Genomic DNA, 17,454 nt, shown 5'->3' with positions numbered 1-17,454 from the left:
CGTTAGAGCGAGATACTGAGAGAATGAATTTACACGACGTCATAGTGTATCGTCCAAAGTTAAAAACACATCAAGAGTATAATTATAGAAACTTGAGAGTGTTAAATCACCAAGTTATTAAGAAAAAACGAATATGATATGTCATTTGACCGTTAGAGATGTTATAAATGTATTCATACGGTAACGACAACCGTGATGTCATAGGTTTAATTTGGCAGTAATATTTCCTCTCTCAAATCTAGATTGTTGACTAATGTGAATAAATCGGTTATGGAAATCAATCATTCGATCGTCAAGAGTGTCACTAATTCGATATGTCTCTTGTTGATCAGTTGATGAATCTGTAGATGAAATAGGCATGGAGATAAATCTCGTTAAAAGAAATTTTCACCTAGACATTATATAGTATTGATCCACACATAGAGAGATGATTGAAATGTAACATTTTTCCTTGGAAGAAGCAAAGAGACAAGCAACAAGACAAGAGTGTCCCTACGCATGTGAGCACCGTTAACCATAATAGAAAAAAATACAGTATCATCTAATAATAATATACAGTAGGTTAAAACATCTTAGTAAATTAGCAAAAATTTGAAGAATGAAAATATTGATTTGTGAAATAATATTATTAAAAATTTATGATAGACCACCTAACAACTAGAAGAAATAATATAAAACCATCATTGCTTATTTTTATAAACTTTCCAAGATCACTGTTGTCTATTTCCATCAAAAAAGCTTGACAAAAAAAATGTCACCGTCGTATGGTTGGTGTACAAGACTAGAAACTGTAGTTATTTTATTATAATGTTACAACTGTATTTTGCTCTAAATTGAACTACTTGTGAAAGTGGGTCATCTTCTTTACTAATCCTTTCTTCGTTTTCTCTCAGGAGGTGGGAAAAAGATTCAACCTTGTCTAAGTAAAGGAAAGCAAAGCTAATCTTTTTCTTTTGCTCCTCTCTCTTCCAGGATTAATTAACAAATCGATGAAGCCCGGGTTTTAGTACCTAATCATGTCTTTTGTCTTGTCTTAGAAAAACCCACAGGCAACAACAGTAGATCGAACATCATTCAGATTTCTCTCTCTCTTTCTCTCTGCATAAGCTTAGGAGCGATGTCGGCGTGCATTAATGGCTTATGCAGAGCCGTGACAGTCTCTCTTCTTCTTCTTTCTATCTTCTTCTCTTTTTCCTCAGCTTGCTCTAATGGAAATTGTCAGGTTCTTGATTCTCTTTGCCTATTATATATTCTCTGGTTTTATCAAATTGGGGTCTAAATCTTTAGGGGTTTTGCATTTTTTGTGTCTTTTTCAGCTGCTGGATTCATGCTCCTCGGCCACTGATTGTGTCCAAGGTTTATACTGTGGAGACTGTCCTGCCGTTGGAAGAAGTAAACCCGTCTGCACAAGAGGCCAAGCCACAATTCCAACTTCCATTGTAAGTTTTAGTTCCTATAATTAATTGGATCTTCTCTAGAGTTTCCATTTTGAAGATAGTCAGATCATTTGGTTGTATCCAAAGTTTTGAACTTTGAAGATGGGTTTTGCTGAAATTTTCATTTGGTTTGTATTAAAAGATAGTCTAGATCATTTGGTTGTATCAAGAGTTTTGAACTTTGAAGATGTGTTTTGCTGAAGATTTGGTTAGTGATGAAATTTGTGTGTTTTTTTTTGTAGATCAATGGATTGCCTTTCAACAAGTATACATGGTTGATGACTCATAATGCCTTTAGCAATGCAAATGCACCACCTTTGCCAGGTGTTGAGAGGATTACTTTTTACAATCAAGAAGATACGATTACTAATCAGCTACAAGTAATTTCCTTGTTACCAACTCTCTTATTTTGGATTCCTGTTTCTTTGGTAAAAACTCTTGAATGTGTTTTTAATTTTATTTTCTCTAGAATGGAGTTAGAGGGCTAATGCTGGATATGTATGACTTCAACAACGATATCTGGCTTTGCCATTCTCTTCGAGGGCAATGTTTCAACTTCACCGCTTTTGTAAGATTTATCTTCAGCTTAATCTTGTTGGATAGAAAGCTTGAAACCTGTTTGGATTGGTAAATGTGCACTTTGTTTTCTTTTTGAATCAGCAACCTGCAATTAACACACTGAGGGAAGTTGAGGCATTTCTGAGTCAGAACCCAACAGAGATTGTTACCATCATAATTGAGGATTATGTGCACAGACCTAAAGGCTTATCAACTCTATTTGCCAACGCTGGTTTGGATAAGTACTGGTTTCCTGTTTCTAAAATGCCTAGAAAAGGAGAAGATTGGCCTACTGTGACTGATATGGTGCAAGAGAATCACAGGCTCCTCGTTTTCACTTCTGTCGCCGCCAAAGAAGATGAAGAAGGCGTTGCTTATCAATGGAGATACATGGTTGAAAATGAATGTGAGTATTACAAAAAGTTTTAAATCTTTGTTATCGGAATGGTCTTGGAGATTAACCTTCTCTTGCCACTTTCCTATGATGTGTATAGCTGGAGATCCCGGGGTGAAGCGAGGTTCTTGTCCTAACAGAAAAGAATCACAACCCTTAAACTCAAAAAGTTCATCGCTTTTCTTGATGAATTACTTCCCAACATATCCGGTTGAGAAAGACGCTTGCAAAGAGCACTCAGCTCCACTTGCTGAGATGGTTGGGACTTGTCTAAAGTCAGGAGGGAATAGAATGCCAAACTTTCTTGCTGTTAACTTCTACATGGTACTGAATCAATCATATAGCTAAAATATGACAGCTTTTGCGAGATCTTGCTAACAAAGCATAATATTTGCAGAGAAGTGATGGAGGTGGCGTTTTCGAAATTCTGGATAGAATGAATGGACCAGTACTTTGCGGTTGTGAAACTCTTGCTGCCTGCCAGGTAATACCCGCGCTTACGTAAGTAGGGATATGGAATGAGATCTTACAAACCTAAACCATCTAAAACTAGCACCCGAATTTTGGTTCTTGGTGTTGCAGCCAGGAGCAGCCTATGGTTCATGCAAAAATGTTACTCTACAGACAAGAACTCCAAACATGGATTCAACGGCTGGAAGCAACTCAGGTGGAAGCTACTCAGGTTCAGTTCAGTTCTCAAGATCCGTAGCTTCTGTTGTCTATCCACCAAACACTATTGTTGCCTTCTGCTTCTCATGGCTGCCATTCCTGATGTTTCTACTATGACACAACCTATTAAACCGCTTGGAGAGATTATTGGGTTAGAGAATCTTGATCACTTCTTTAAAACGAAGGAGAGATCCTAAGTTCAGGAAACATGAATTCCCTTAGAAAGAGTTTCTGTTATGATTCTTGAATGGTAGACGCATAGGCAGAAATATTGTGTATGTGTGTCTTCAGCTTCTGTTGAATGTTATGCAACTTATATATATTTAGACACAATTCTACTTTAATAGAAACTTTACTGTATAATTTATATATGTTATTGATGGAAGAACCGAGAACGCATAAGATATATGCAGATTCAATTTTATGAATTACTATGTACACAACAAACAGGACAAATGTTGAGCAACACTAGACAGCATGCAACAATGGTGGTGGATTCTGAGCATTGAGAAGCAATTCCATGGGTTTGATCTGAAGTGCAGGACTGATTGTAAGTAAAGCAATGAAGCAATCCACAGGAACTCTAGTTCCCCATAAGTTGATCGATTCGAGTTTTCCGCATTTGTTTACAAGAACGAGAAGGCCTCTCTCTGTCACATGACGGCAACACCACATCCCGATTGTCTGCATAAGGGATTCCGAGTGATTCTCTTGGTTCCAAATAGAAAAGTAGATGGATATATAGTAATTGTTGTTACCTTAAGATGATGGCAGCGTTCTGCAATAGCGAAAAGAGACTCATCGGTTATAAAGGTTCCTCCTATGTTTAGGTGTTGCAGTGAAGAAGTTCTTGAAATCTGTAAAATCCAAATCAAGATTCTCTGAAATGATAATTTAAAAAAAAACAAATCTTCAAGATTCCAAGTCACATAAAACGGTATTAGATTACCAGTTGAACAACACCAGAATCAGTAATGGCGGTCATCCCCCATAAAGAGACAGAGTTTAAATTGGAAACACATCTTGCAGAAGCTATTTGGTAAAGACCATTATCAGTTATATGACAACCCCATCTGCTCCGAGATCTGCAGATATGAAAGAAAAACAGAGTTTTTAGTTCTGTTCTGTTTTTGACCAAGTCAATATCCTCTCTCAAACACCCCAAAGGTAAAGTTGGAAACTTGACCAGAAATTTCAGACAAATCCACCAATGTTTCGACTCTCGATAGTGATCAAGATCCTCCATTGAAGGTTAAGTTTAGAAATCGTGATCATAGAGAACAAGAAGCAAACACAGAGGAAAGCAGAGAGAAAGAGAGATTACATGTCGAGTTCTTTGAGGTTGTAAGCAAGATGAACAAGACGAGAAGTGGAATCATCGTCCATTTTCCAACCAGCAAAGCTCAGAGATTCTCTTCTCGCCATCGATTGATTTACAGCTTTTCTCCATTTCTTGCAAACACCACTTGCCCTAAAACCCCCAAAATTCCACCAAAAAACTTCAATTCCCCTCAAAAAAATTTGATTAATTCAAAGAAAAGGATTAAACTTTGCAACGATCATCAAAGAAAACACTTACTGCCCCAAAACGGTGAAAGAAGTGACCAATGAAAATATATAAGCCAGAAGGTCTAACGGTAATCGATCAATCGCTGCTTCTTCATCCATGACTTGTATGAATTTAGAGCTTCTTGAAAACTTTATGTATCAAGAAGTTTGTATATATCATTAGTTCTTCATAATTGCAGAGGAAGAAGATGTTGTCATCATTTTCATAGAACTGCAGAAGATGTGGTCATCGTTCCGTCATACTTTTTCATCGTTATAAATTTTTTAAAAATTAATTTTTATATTGATTCTTTTTTTTTGATCAACAATTTTTTTATATTGATTCAATTAATGTTTTTATTAGACGGTCCAACATTTTGCGTGGGCAAAATACACTCTAGACTCGGTCTTTTTCTTTTGTACGCCACGTGGCACGTGCCACGTCCTACGGATCGTAATAAAATCTTTCTTTTCACTCAAAATACATTATTTTTTGTGTTGCTTCAAAAAGTATTACTTTAGTGGTTAATTTGACGTTACGTATCTGTAATTTGTTTTCTCTTCTTACATTTGTACATTTCGTGTTCAATGTGTTTTTGCAAGAAGAACAAGATTTGTCAATTATTAATAGGTTAATTTATTCATTAATTTACAAAAAGTAAAGATTTGTCAAATTTGCTGACAAAGATTCGTTTCACATCTTCAACTTTTTTCTTTCTTTATTCAAGACAGAAAAAAGTACGTTTGATTTGGATGATTTTACTTATACAACACATACATACTTCAAAAACTCTGCATCAGTCGATAATTTCTCCAAAACACTAGACGATAAACACGTTTGAAACTCGATGTTTCCTTCTTCAATCCCCGGATACGCAATGAGTTTACCATTGGTAGTATTTCCCGGTCCAGCTCGAACCGCAATCGGTTTACCCCAACCAAAATCGTTTCCATACACATTGAACCGCGGAGAGCTAGCAATTGTTATACAATTACTAAAAGCCTTAGCATTCAGTATACTCGGTTTCTTCACCCAATTCTCAGCAAACTCTCTAAACTCTTCATTCGTTTGTGACCCAACAGTTTTGTTTATTTGCAATGCAGCCCAACCAAGCCCATTGTTAAGCATCTCCGCGACCGTGGTCGTCACCGTCGCGAATCCAACCATGTTCCCGAAACACTCTTTCTCAAGCGGAGGGTTTAGTCTTCGTCTCATATCCACCAGTAACTTGCAATGAATCACTTCTTCCGGATTCAGACCACTATTTCTGATTATCGATCGCCACATAAACGCTGAAACCGCTTGAAGCGACGAGATTTTCCGATCATTGGAACTAACCTCGCCGTTAGCTTTCGCTTTAAGCTCAGAGATGTTTCTACTCGTGACTCGAAAAATCTTCTCTTGTATTAACGATGAAGTAACAACAACCCGGTTCGGTGTCTCCGTCTCCGAGATCGGAATTCGAATCGGATACTCAATCCCGTCGAGAAACCACCCACGGAGAAGCAAAGGAGGAAACTTTCTCCGATGATCGGAATCAAACCCGTTAAAGCAAATCTCCGACCAAGTATTGAAGAAACTCCAAAACGAAGATCCATCTGCAACCATATGATTATAACCAAACCCTATAAAAACTCCATCTTTCAATTCAGTTACTTGAAACGCTATTAACGAATCCGATATCCCTTCAAAGCTTGTAACACTATTCGCCGGATAAAAACGATTCAAGAACTCAGGCACATTACCATCGACAGGTTCTAAAACATCACTCACCGAAACAGTTTTAGCTGAAGCGTGGACGAATTTGACACCTGAGCCATCACAATCGACGTAAAACGACGCCGTTCCATCGTCCTCGTTCTCGATCTTGACTAGACGGCCAGCGAATGGGTAGAAGATCTTCAACGCGACGGAGAGAGAGGATTTCAACTGAGAGATTATACGGGTTTCCGAGTCGGGTTGAGGAAAGAGAAGACCTCTTTGTGGGTATTCGGATCGTAGAAAGAAGAGATCCCATGGAGAGAGATGGATCTTAACCCGATCCGATTCCTCGCTGTAGCTCTCTGGTCGAACAATGCTATTAGAGATCACTATAACTTCAGCTCCCATTTTCTTTTCTCGAGGAGATGATGATAATTGATAAAATACGAGTCCTCTACTGACTACTACACTAGTGGAGTGTGTATAATTGGTATTTATCTTCAGACTTTTTAATTCAAATTCGGACATGACATACCAAACTAGTGTCATGTAAAATAAAAAAAAATACATACTCCCCCTGTTCTAATAGTTTATGTTTTAGAGTTTTCAAGTATATTAAGAATTCAATCATTGTTAATCATTTGAATATTAATTTTAATATTACATATTTTAAAATAATTATCAACCAATAGTAATCTAAGTAAGTTAACTATTTTTAATCATTACGCCTTTAAGTTTACGATTTATTATTATAAATCAATAAAAATAAAAATAAAAGCTAAAAAATCAATCTTTATGGAACAATAACAAAAGAAAAAATCATTGCCGGCTACACGAACTATACGCCAACACATCACCACACATGCAGACTATTTTAATGTTTCGCTAACTACACGAACTATTGGTATTACATACGGACATCCCTGAACTATCATCAGTTATGTGTGCAACACCATAACCATCATTTCCAAATAATATAAATGTCTTGTTAACTACACGAAGTATTTCCTTTTTTTGTCAACTACACGAAGTATTTTCATCAATTTTTTAAAAAAACTAATAAGCTAAATAAAACTATATAATATATCAATGTAAATTATAATGCACACATATATCAATGTAAATTATAATTTAATTAAGTGACACTTTTAAAAATTTAGTTAAATTAATTTCATATAAAATATATGTGTGCATTAAAAATAGTTAATTAATTTAACTTAAAATTATAAGGGATACTGCATATGTAGAATTTAAACTTTAAAAGTTATAATGCATATATATAATTAACAATAGTGTATTATTTACTTTTAGTTATTTTTTCATTTTGGAATTTAGTTTTTAAAAAATGATGGAAATATTTCGTGTAGTTAACAATACATTTATATTATCTGGAAATGATGGTTATGATATATAATTTACATTGATATATTATTTAGTTTTATTTAACTTATAGTGATGTATAATTTGAACTAAGTGACTATTTTAAATTTTTAACAATTTCTCTTTAATATAATAAATATTAAATTAGTTAAATTAATTTAACTTAAAAGTATAATGCATTAAAAGTTATAATATATATATATATATAATTTATAATAGTGTAATATTTACTTTTAGTTATTTTTTTATTTTTTAATTACTTTTTAAAAAAAAATTGATGGAAAATACTTCGTATAGTTGACAAAAAAAAGAAATACTTCGTGTAGTTAACAAGACATTTATATTATCTGAAAACGATGGTTATGGCGTTGCACACATAACCGATGATAGTTCGGGGATGTCCATATGTAATACCAATAGTTCGTGTAGTTAGCGAGACATTAAAATAGTCTGCATGTGTGGTGATGTGTTGGCGTATAGTTCGTGGTGATGTGTTGACGTATAGTTCGTGTAGCTAGAAGTAGAACATCAATATTTTAGGAACGAGGGAGTACCAAACTAGTGAACTACAACGTGTTTCACGTGATGCCACGTAGCCGTTACCTAAGATAGGCTGGTTTTGATATTTATTGGGTTAAATAGTTAAGCCCATTAACTATCTATCCGTAGGCCCATTATCAACCTATAGTCCAAGTAAGTATCTTTCGATGAAATTTTTCTACAGAGCTCGGCGGATTGCTGCTACTCCGGCGGCGAGTTATTCCGATTCCGGTCAGGTACGTATCCATTTTAAGAATCTCTAAATTCGTTGATATTAGCCGAATGGTTGATGGAGATGTTGTGAATCATACACGAAAGAATTGCATTAGGCTTATTGATTTGGTGAATCGATTCATTTGACCACAAGAGAGAATTAGTGTGATGCTTAGCTAAATTCAATGTTGCTGAACCAAATCATTATCATACAATGCATACATACTCGTTAAATTCAACATCCTTCAATAATTTTTCCACTACTTGAGGCAGTAAACAAGCCTGAAAATCAAGACTTTCTTGCTCGATTCCTTTGAAAACGACGAGCCTTCCATTGAGATACGGTGGCCCAGCTCTTGCGGCTATCGGTTTACCCCAACCGAAATCATTGCAATACACATCGAACCGGTGAGAGTTTGTGACAACTAAATCTTTGCTACCAACAGAAACCGGAATCTTGATATTTTTCACCCAATTCTCTGCAAATTCTTTGGCTTTTTCATCAGTTTGTGACAGCTCCATGTTTTTGATTTGCATAGCAGCCCAGCCTAGTCCATGTTCCAGCAGCTCCCCAACTGTGACCGTGGCTATCCCGGTTTGGCTCACATTCCCAAAACACACTTCTTCTAGTGGTGGATTGAGTCTTTGCCTCATGTTTATAGGTAACCTGCAATGAGTCTCTTCTTCTTGGCTCATGCCACTGTGTTTAATCATTGAACGCCATATATATGCCAACACCGCTTGAATAGAAGAGATCTTTTGATCAGCCTCGTCGTTGGCTTTAGCTTCCAGTTTCAAAACATTTTCCTTTGTGATATGAAACATCTTCTCTTGTAAATTGGTTGATGTTACATAGCTAGTTGCTTTTGTTACAGGGTCTGGAATATGGATTGGATAATCTATCCTATCAAAGAACCAACCTTTAAGGTGAAGACGACGTTGGAAAGTTTCGGATCCCGAATCTTTCGAGCAAATCTCTGACCATGCATTGATGAACTTCCAGATTGAAGTGGCGTCAGCCACGGTAGAGTTATAACCGAAACCGATGAAAACCCCGTCCTTCATCTCGGTCACTTGAACCATTAGTAGAGATCTTGAGACACCGTGGTAGTTCTTGATTCCGGTCGCTGGGAAAAAGGAAGCGAAGACCCCGGGGACAGAACCGGATAACTGAAGGACATCACTGAGCTCGATGTTTTTAGCCATGGCGTGAACAAACTCCACACCTGAACCATCGCAGCTGATGAAAAACGAGACAGTGTCGTCGTCGTTCGCTAGCTTCACTAGACGACCAGCTAAAGGATAGAAACGATCAAGTGCAACAGAGAGTGAAGCTTGTAATTGTGAGATTATTATGTCAGTTTTGGGATCAGGTTTGGGAAAGAGAAGACCTCTTTGAAGATAACCAAAGCGAAGGCGAGAGAGATCCCATGGAGTCAGATGAATCTTCTTCACAGAAGTCGGTTTCTTAACGTTTCTGGGAGTTACGATACTCTTCGAGATCACCACCAGTTCTTCTTCCATCGTTTTACCTTTTCTTAATCAGTGAGGTTTTGTCTTCGCTTACGTGAGGCTCGTGAGTTTCTCAAGTGCGTCCATATTGAAAGCACTAATAAAAAAAGACCAAGATCCAAGAAACAAGTTACATCCTACTTTATGGTGTTTGTGACTTTGTGTGGCCCTGAGTTCATAATATGTTTTGTCATTTTGTGAAATTTCCACGTGTATAACAACAAACTTTAAGAATAGGTTAGGTGAGTGAATATGGAATCTCTATGATTCGTCGTATTTAGCATGACTTTATCTTTTATTTTGTTAAAGTATGACTATCATTATCTTATGTATGTCAATAATTTAACAATTATAAAGCAGTCTTTATTTAGTGTAGAATACGAAAGAGCGATAAATGGATCATTATCAAAGTTTTTTTTTTTTTTTTTTTTTTTTGATAAAAACCATTATCGAAGTTTAAACTGGTGTTACCGTTTACCAAAGATCTCAATAGTTAAAACATAGTTTTGATAATGTTACACACAGAGACAGTAAAAAGTCACAAGACAAAACACATCATTCGTGTAAATTGTTGACCAAATCATGAAGCAATATCCACATACTCCAAAAATTCAGCATCCTTGATAAGTTTTACTACAACATCACGAGGAAAACAAGCTTGAAATTCAAATCCTCCTTCTTCAACCCCTTGGAAAACCACAAGTTTCCCATCGCTAAATGGCGGTCCAGAACGTGAACCGATCGGTTTACCCCACCCGAAATCGTTTCCATACACATTGAAACGGGGACAGCTAGTAACAAGTAGATTGCCGCTAACCGCAGCTGGAATCTCAACATTCTTAACCCAATTCTCTGCAAATGTTTTGGCGTTTTCATCGGTTTGTGATCTCACCATTTTGTTTATTTGCATAGCCAACCAACCCAGCCCATGGTCCAGCAGCTCCCCAACGTTAACTATAGCTATCCCTGTCTGAATTACATTCCCAAAACACTCTTCCTTTAGCTTTGGGTTTAGCCTTTCTCTCATATCAATTGGTACTCTACAATGTGTCTCTTCTTCTCTGCTCATGTCACTGTTTTTGACCCTTGAACGCCATATATGTCCTAAAACCGCTTGAAGGGAAGAGATCTTTCCATCTTCGAATCCAGCCTCGTTGTTGGCTTTCGCTTTCAGTTTCAAAACATTCTCCTTTGTAAGATGAAACACAATCTCTTGAAAAATGTTTGTTGTTGTTGTTGAAGCACCGTAACTAGGTGGTTTCATTTCAGGATCTGGAGTATGGATTGGATACTCGATCGCATCAAGAAACCAACCTCGAAGAGACAAGGAAATTTCCATGGATTTGGATCCAGTATCAATCGAACAAATCTCTGACCATTTGTTGATAAACATCCATATCGATTTCCCGTCAGCAACGGTATGATTATAACCATAACTTAGAAGAATCCCATCTTCTAGCTCAGTTACTTGAACCATAAGTAAAGGGTTTGACACACCTTGGTAGTTCTTGATTCCGGTCGCAGGGAAGAATAAGGAACCGAATAAACCATCGACAAAACCAGACTTAACCAGATCACCAACCGTGATGGTTTTAGCTACCGCGTGATCAAATTTCACACCAAAACCACTATCGCAGCAAATGAAAATCGAGACAGTGTTATCGTTTTCGTTGAATATCTTGACAAGACGACCAGCTAAAGGGTAGAAGTGGTCGAGAGCAACAGAAAGTGAGGTTTTCAACATGGAGATAATTGTATCAATATTAGAATCTGGTTTGGGAAAGAAAAGACCTCTTTGAGGATAACAAAAACGAAGACGCGTGAGATCCCATGGGGTCAGATGGATCTTCTTCACACGATCTGATTGGTTAAGAGTTTTGGGATGAACAATGCTTGTTGATTTCACCACCACTAAGTCTTCTTCCATTGCTTACTTTTCTTTCTTTTTTTTTTTACCTTCCTTATTTTCTTTAGATGTAGATTTTGATTTATTTGGCTCTTTGGTTCTTGATCTTCTTCATTTTTTTATTTGTTAGTGTCACTTGCCAAATCTCTATTCACATGCTTGTTTATTGTATAAAAATGATACGTGAGCCTCGTTTTCTTAAACAATACGGTGAAATAGTGTTGAACGCACATGGCGTAAACACAAGCTATCCTAACAAATACTGTAAATAATGCGTTAAGAATTTCAAACAGGGCTAATGGTAAATACTAAAATTTGGCATGTGGATAATAATAATCATAATAAATACGTATTCATTAATAAAGTTTTAATCCAATGGTTTGATCAGAACAATTAATTCTCCAATGTGTATATTTTAAGAAGGGCCTCGTTTCTTAGCTTTATGGGCCAAAAGACCCATATTAACATTCAGTATTATCGGTTAAACACGTAACTCAGGCCCAATGATCTCGTACATGGTTGTTCTTCATGTACCGGAGATTCTGCGGCGACGAAACGGTACTCATTGCGCCGCCGCAACTACCCGACTAACTAGCTTTCCTATTCCTTCCCTGTATCTGGTTTTGATAATGGCGAAAACTAAGCAACAGAAATCTAAGCCTAAGAAACAACCGCATCAGGTTTCTTCATGATTCTTCAACTTCAAATTCCTCTGTTGCTGCTGCTTTGCGTTTTCTGATTCAATTACTATTGATCTGTTTTTCTCTGTCGAATCATTGTAACTTTTTTGTGTGTTTCGGTTGTTTGATTGATTCATAGGTGAAGAAGAAGCAAGGAAAGGATTGTGATCTCTCTCAGTTTCGTGCTCAGCTTGACGCTTTAGGGCTTAAGATTATCCAAGTGACTGCAGACGGTAATTGTTTCTTCAGGTCTGTCTTTGCTTTGATCATCGAATTCGATTTGTGTTTGAAGACAAAGCAAATGTGTTAGATTTGACTTGTGGATTCTCTTTCACAGAGCAATTGCTGATCAATTGGAAGGCAATGAGGATGAACACAACAAGTACCGTAACATGGTTGTACAATATATAGTGGTAAGTGTCATTTCATAAATATTATCAAGTCTATATTTTTTTGGAAATCCTCCTTATATACTCAAGATGGCTATTACAGAAAAATCGTGAAATGTTCGAGCCTTTTATCGAAGATGATGTTCCGTTTGAGGATTACTGTAAAACCATGGATGATGATGGAACTTGGGCTGGGAATATGGAATTACAGGCAGCTTCTCTTGTCACACGCAGTAATATATGTATTCACAGGGTAATACTAATGCCTCTTCGCATCATCTGCTTCCTTTTGAGATATACGTTTGTTTAAGCATTAGTCTATATGTTGCAGAACATGTCACCGCGTTGGTATATACGCAATTTTGAAGATACACGAACCCGCATGATCCATCTGTAAGCATACTTGGTTCGGTTGATGATTCTTTTATCGGTTTGAATTTGCTTTTACTGAAGAAATCCTCTTTTAGGTCTTACCACGATGGGGAACACTACAACAGTGTGCGTTCGAAGGAAGATGCTTTTGGAGGACCAGCCAGGCCTGTTGTAATAGAGGTTTTACTTCAAACTTTAGCTCGGTGTTTATCTGTACTACATAAATGGTCTGTTTCTCTACCCTAATAAATTCCAGTTTTGTGGAAGGCTGATGCTAAAGTTTCAGCAGCATCTAAACAAGCCAAAGCCACGGAGAGCAAGTCCAAAAACAAAGCTGATAAGTGTAATGTGGATGCTGGGGCTATCAAAGTAGTCATGTCTGGTAGTTGTTGTGACAATGCTGAGAAAGCTGAACAGGTGATAATGCGATGCTTAGTTAATGTTTGAGAAAATATGATCATTAGTCCTCTCTTATCTGAAATCTCCCTTTTAGGTTTTAGTACAAGTAAACGGTGATGTAGATGCTGCGATAGAATTCCTGATAGCAGAGCAAGGAATGGAGTCTTTGAATGAAAATGATTCAGAAATCGCTTCTGCAGCAGATAGCACAAATCCAATGGAAGCAAGTGATAGTTCAGTGGAAAGCACCGAGCAATCCAAAGAAGAATTGAATGAGAAGGAATCAGCTAGCTGCACTAATAATAAAACAGTCCATGCCAAGTGCAGATCACAGACCGATGATAAGGTTTATTGGCTCGCTTAAACCATAAGATATCATCTGTCCTTCTGATTGCGTAAAAATGTGATCTGAATATGATAGGATTATTGTGAAAACTGCAGAAGATCCCAAGGAATAAAACATGTCCATGTGGTTCGAAGAAGAAATACAAGTCCTGTTGTGGAACAGCAGCTGGGAGATCCTCTGTAAAACTGTTAGTGTAAGTTTCTTAAAACGGTTCTACAAAACACTTAAAACAGGACTTAGCTAAAGATGAGTGTTTCTTGATTAATTTGCAGGAGCCAAACAACGGAGTCGAAGAAGGGGAGAAAGAATTTGAGGAGAGGAACATTGAATGAAGTTGAAGCAAATGTACCAGATGTTGGTGCTCTTTGTATATAATAATTAAATGTCACTCACTTAAGGTGATCACTTTTTCACGTAACTCATTCAAACCAAACTCTTTTGTCTGTTAAGCCAAAACATTGGTTGCTAAATCCGTTTGGTTTCTCTCTATTTCAGGTGATCTTTTTAAGGATTCACTGCAAATTTTTCACATAACAGATTGCTCAGGTATGTGATTAGTATGAATTCCGAGTTAGGATCACTCGGGGATATACCTTTTTGTTGTCTGATTAGATTAACAGAAAGAAAAACCTCTTATATACTACTCGAGAACATATATGTATTACAGAGCCCAAAAGTAGCTCGAGAAATAACTCAAATTCTTTAAAGCATAGCTTGATTAACACTAGCTCAGATGATGATGGTGATGATGATGATAAAGAATCAGGGACGAGAGAAGTGGAAGGTGTGAGGAATACGGTAAGGGGAAGGTTGAGGAGAGAATCCTGATGATGCTGCCATTCCCACTCGATTTCCTCCACCGTCTGTTTGTTTTTCCGATCTGACAGTCGTCGTCATCATTGCTAGCGATAGATCTCTCCCTAATAATCTCTCCTCATCTCTAATCCTATTTCTTATGCTCGCAATCTTTAAAATATCATTGAATTCATTATCAACATTTTAATTATTTCCCGACAAAACTATATATATATATATATACAAATATGAACACTTACATCAGACTTGAGTCCAAACTCTTCGGAATTTGATTCTCCTAGACTTAGATCAAGATTATGACCATTCCTCGTCGTCTCTGCTGATTTTTACCATAGATTTGGTGACTGGAGTAGTAAATTTGTGTTTTCGTAAGGCTAAAACAAAGGTAAAAATAAATTTACCTGGGCTAAGCTCTTCCTCGTATACTTTAGGGTCAAAATTGGTAACAGCGTCTTTTCCATTACACTTTATTGCCGCTTTATCATAAGCTCTATATTCAAATTTCACGAATAAAGTTTTTAATATTTCGTACCAAGAAAAAGTAAATATTTATGTGATGATGAGACAGTGAACAATAAAACACAGTACCTAGCAGCTTCAATCTCGGTATCAAAGAGACCCAAATAAACGTACCTGAAAAGAAAAAAAAAAGCAAACAGGACACTTCAAATTAATAAGAAACAGAATGAAATGTAATATTTGCACCAAAACTTCTATGTAATTATACTTTTTGTTGAGAAATTGACCCAAACGAGACTCCCATCTTCCACATTTGTGCAAAGTAACACCTCTGTATTTAGAACTGCCTCTTGGAAACCCAGTGCTTTGCCTTCTAAGAACATGCATAAACTCTTCCTTGGTCAAATTGCCCATCTGCAAAAAAAGGAAACAATATTTAGCTGTGTTTTCTTCTGAGTAGCAATTAAATTACTATAACCTAAAGTAGATATATCTATAAAATAATATAGTACCTGTTTCAAGTCGTCCACGTAGTCTTCAATGTCGAAATTAATATCTGCATCTACACCTCTGAATTTAATCGCCGCTCGATCATAGGCTCTGTCTCAAATAGTTATTGACCCAAATTAATTCTATAACCAAAAAAATTTATGAACAAAAAAAAAGAAAGATATACTAATGTAGTATTAGGTTCTTGATAATTGATAGATAATTGGATTGAGGAAAATATACCGAGCAGCAGCATGTGCTGTGTCAAATCCACCTGCATATGTAACAACAATTAGAAAGAAACAAAAACCCTTTGTTTTGTCAAAGATATCGAAGGCACAAAAGTAAATTCGTAGTTAGTTTCTACATGAACCATACCTAAGTACACTTGCTTCCCACAGTCCCTGCATAATATATTCCAAAACATTTTATGAAAAATAATTCAAATGATAACATATAGTTGATGGATTGATTATACTATATGGTTTTAAAAATATCATATGATTTACCAAATATGTGACTCCCATCTTCCGGTTCGTCGGTAAAACGTAACTCCTCGATACTGAGAGCTACGTGAGCGAGGTCCACGTCGGCTCTTCTTTATCGGCGGTGATATCTCCGGCTCTGCCTCTTCTGGTCGACCCGACCCGCTCGGATCCGACTTACCGACACTATTGAAACCGGAGCAACGAAATCCCGGTTCCATGCTTCGAGCCGGAAAGAAATTCCGGGTCACCGGAAGCACAGACGGTAGCCACGTGACAGATTGACTCGTCCCGTATGACACGTGTCCGACCGGATTCCCTCTACTGTCGGATTCTTCGTGATGATCGGGTGAGTCGTTAAGGTTCCACATTATTTGTTATAGTAAAGACTAAAGATGAAAAACTAAGAAACTTGGGAGAGAAATAAGAGAGAATAAGAGTCTCAGATGAGAATAACCATCAAAGAAATAAGGTAGGTTCTAAATAAATAAATAAATTATGAGGAACCATATGAATAAAAATTATTTAGTAGAAAAAATATCTGACTCTATTCATCATTATTTTAGAGAGGCCTAGAGAGGTGCAGGACTTTTATCAATGAAAGGAGTAAAAGAAAGAAGAAGAAAAAAAGTTTATGAAGAAATCAATTTTGAAATTTGATTCTTTCCCAATACAAGTGTATTAGACTGTCTCCTAGTTTTTTTTTGGTCTCCTTAGTATTGACATCACATTTTTCTTTTATATAAAAAGGGTAAGTAAATTCAGAAATTCAAAAGTTTGCTGAAATTATTATGGACTAAAATGTAGGATGTAGATGGGAGTATCTTATTTAATTTCTCCTACTCCAACTACTCAAAATTTATCATTTTAGGACTATAATTTATATCTATCTTTCTCCGAAAACAAATTGACACATCAATTCAGCAGCATATATGATTATTTAAAACAACACCAAAATCATTGTTGTTATCTAAAAACAATATTATATAGAAATGTTTAGTGGAGTGAAAATTTGTTAATGTAATTTCCTATATATTTGTTGAATAATAGGAGAGACAGAAAATTACATATATTAAAAAACGAAAAAAAATAGGATGAACAAATCCGTGAAAAAAGAGTTTGGTAGGAGAAAAAGGAAACGGAAATAATGTGATGGGAAAA

At 36.5% G+C, this 17,454-nt stretch overlaps 7 protein-coding genes across 9 annotated transcripts; 2 read left to right on the top strand and 5 right to left on the bottom strand.

The window, feature by feature from the left end:
- The first annotated feature begins 839 nt into the window (after window positions 1–839).
- LOC9301101 (PI-PLC X domain-containing protein At5g67130) lies at window positions 840–3,463 on the top strand. Of its 2 annotated transcripts, none has more exons than XM_002866670.2 (8): window positions 840–1,222; window positions 1,317–1,439; window positions 1,679–1,816; window positions 1,906–2,004; window positions 2,097–2,400; window positions 2,489–2,712; window positions 2,786–2,872; window positions 2,971–3,463. In XM_002866670.2, exons 1-8 carry the CDS (start codon window positions 1,118–1,120, stop codon window positions 3,172–3,174), a joined length of 1,284 nt encoding a protein of 427 aa, XP_002866716.1. In that variant the 5' UTR covers window positions 840–1,117; the 3' UTR covers window positions 3,175–3,463. The 2 variants fall into 2 exon arrangements, with proteins under 2 accessions (XP_002866716.1, XP_020890559.1); XM_021034900.1 differs by having other exon boundaries at window positions 1,120–1,217.
- Window positions 3,397–4,875, bottom strand: LOC9301100 (F-box protein At5g67140). The gene is made up of 5 exons (XM_021034907.1): window positions 4,637–4,875; window positions 4,382–4,528; window positions 4,007–4,142; window positions 3,816–3,914; window positions 3,397–3,741 (listed from the first exon to the last, which is right to left on the bottom strand). The coding sequence occupies exons 1-5, from the start codon at window positions 4,723–4,725 to the stop codon at window positions 3,526–3,528; spliced, it is 687 nt and encodes a 228-aa protein (XP_020890566.1). The 5' UTR covers window positions 4,726–4,875; the 3' UTR covers window positions 3,397–3,525.
- Window positions 4,876–5,268: 393 nt separating this feature from the next.
- On the bottom strand, window positions 5,269–6,811 carry LOC9301099 (uncharacterized acetyltransferase At3g50280). Its single transcript, XM_002864978.2, has one exon. The coding sequence runs from the start codon at window positions 6,713–6,715 to the stop codon at window positions 5,369–5,371; it is 1,347 nt and encodes a 448-aa protein (XP_002865024.1). The 5' UTR covers window positions 6,716–6,811; the 3' UTR covers window positions 5,269–5,368.
- Window positions 6,812–8,600: 1,789 nt separating this feature from the next.
- LOC9301098 (uncharacterized acetyltransferase At3g50280) lies at window positions 8,601–10,247 on the bottom strand. The gene has a single exon (XM_021014559.1). The coding sequence runs from the start codon at window positions 9,962–9,964 to the stop codon at window positions 8,648–8,650; it is 1,317 nt and encodes a 438-aa protein (XP_020870218.1). The 5' UTR covers window positions 9,965–10,247; the 3' UTR covers window positions 8,601–8,647.
- Window positions 10,248–10,401: 154 nt separating this feature from the next.
- On the bottom strand, window positions 10,402–12,142 carry LOC9302788 (uncharacterized acetyltransferase At3g50280). The gene has a single exon (XM_002864976.2). The coding sequence runs from the start codon at window positions 11,877–11,879 to the stop codon at window positions 10,533–10,535; it is 1,347 nt and encodes a 448-aa protein (XP_002865022.1). The 5' UTR covers window positions 11,880–12,142; the 3' UTR covers window positions 10,402–10,532.
- A 219-nt stretch (window positions 12,143–12,361) lies between these two features.
- LOC9301097 (OTU domain-containing protein 3) lies at window positions 12,362–14,756 on the top strand. Its single transcript, XM_021034470.1, has 11 exons — window positions 12,362–12,538; window positions 12,678–12,787; window positions 12,876–12,951; window positions 13,031–13,180; window positions 13,259–13,320; window positions 13,395–13,479; window positions 13,567–13,716; window positions 13,793–14,044; window positions 14,140–14,237; window positions 14,317–14,442; window positions 14,540–14,756. Exons 1-10 carry the CDS (start codon window positions 12,362–12,364, stop codon window positions 14,417–14,419), a joined length of 1,263 nt encoding a protein of 420 aa, XP_020890129.1. The 3' UTR covers window positions 14,420–14,442; window positions 14,540–14,756.
- On the bottom strand, window positions 14,658–17,024 carry LOC9302787 (AP2-like ethylene-responsive transcription factor TOE3). 2 transcript variants are annotated; one of them, XM_002864975.2, is made up of 9 exons: window positions 16,318–17,024; window positions 16,187–16,212; window positions 16,052–16,082; window positions 15,832–15,919; window positions 15,588–15,733; window positions 15,449–15,493; window positions 15,262–15,350; window positions 15,100–15,176; window positions 14,658–15,010 (listed from the first exon to the last, which is right to left on the bottom strand). In XM_002864975.2, the coding sequence occupies exons 1-9, from the start codon at window positions 16,662–16,664 to the stop codon at window positions 14,807–14,809; spliced, it is 1,053 nt and encodes a 350-aa protein (XP_002865021.1). In that variant the 5' UTR covers window positions 16,665–17,024; the 3' UTR covers window positions 14,658–14,806. The 2 variants fall into 2 exon arrangements, with proteins under 2 accessions (XP_002865021.1, XP_020890136.1); XM_021034477.1 differs by having other exon boundaries at window positions 15,100–15,179; window positions 16,318–17,004.
- Window positions 17,025–17,454: the final 430 nt, after the last annotated feature.

The sequence above is a fragment of the Arabidopsis lyrata genome, assembly GCF_000004255.2.
Source record: "Arabidopsis lyrata subsp. lyrata unplaced genomic scaffold ARALYscaffold_8, whole genome shotgun sequence".
In the NCBI taxonomy this organism is placed as follows: domain Eukaryota; kingdom Viridiplantae; phylum Streptophyta; class Magnoliopsida; order Brassicales; family Brassicaceae; genus Arabidopsis; species Arabidopsis lyrata.
This window is presented reverse-complemented; position numbering and strand designations above follow the sequence as displayed.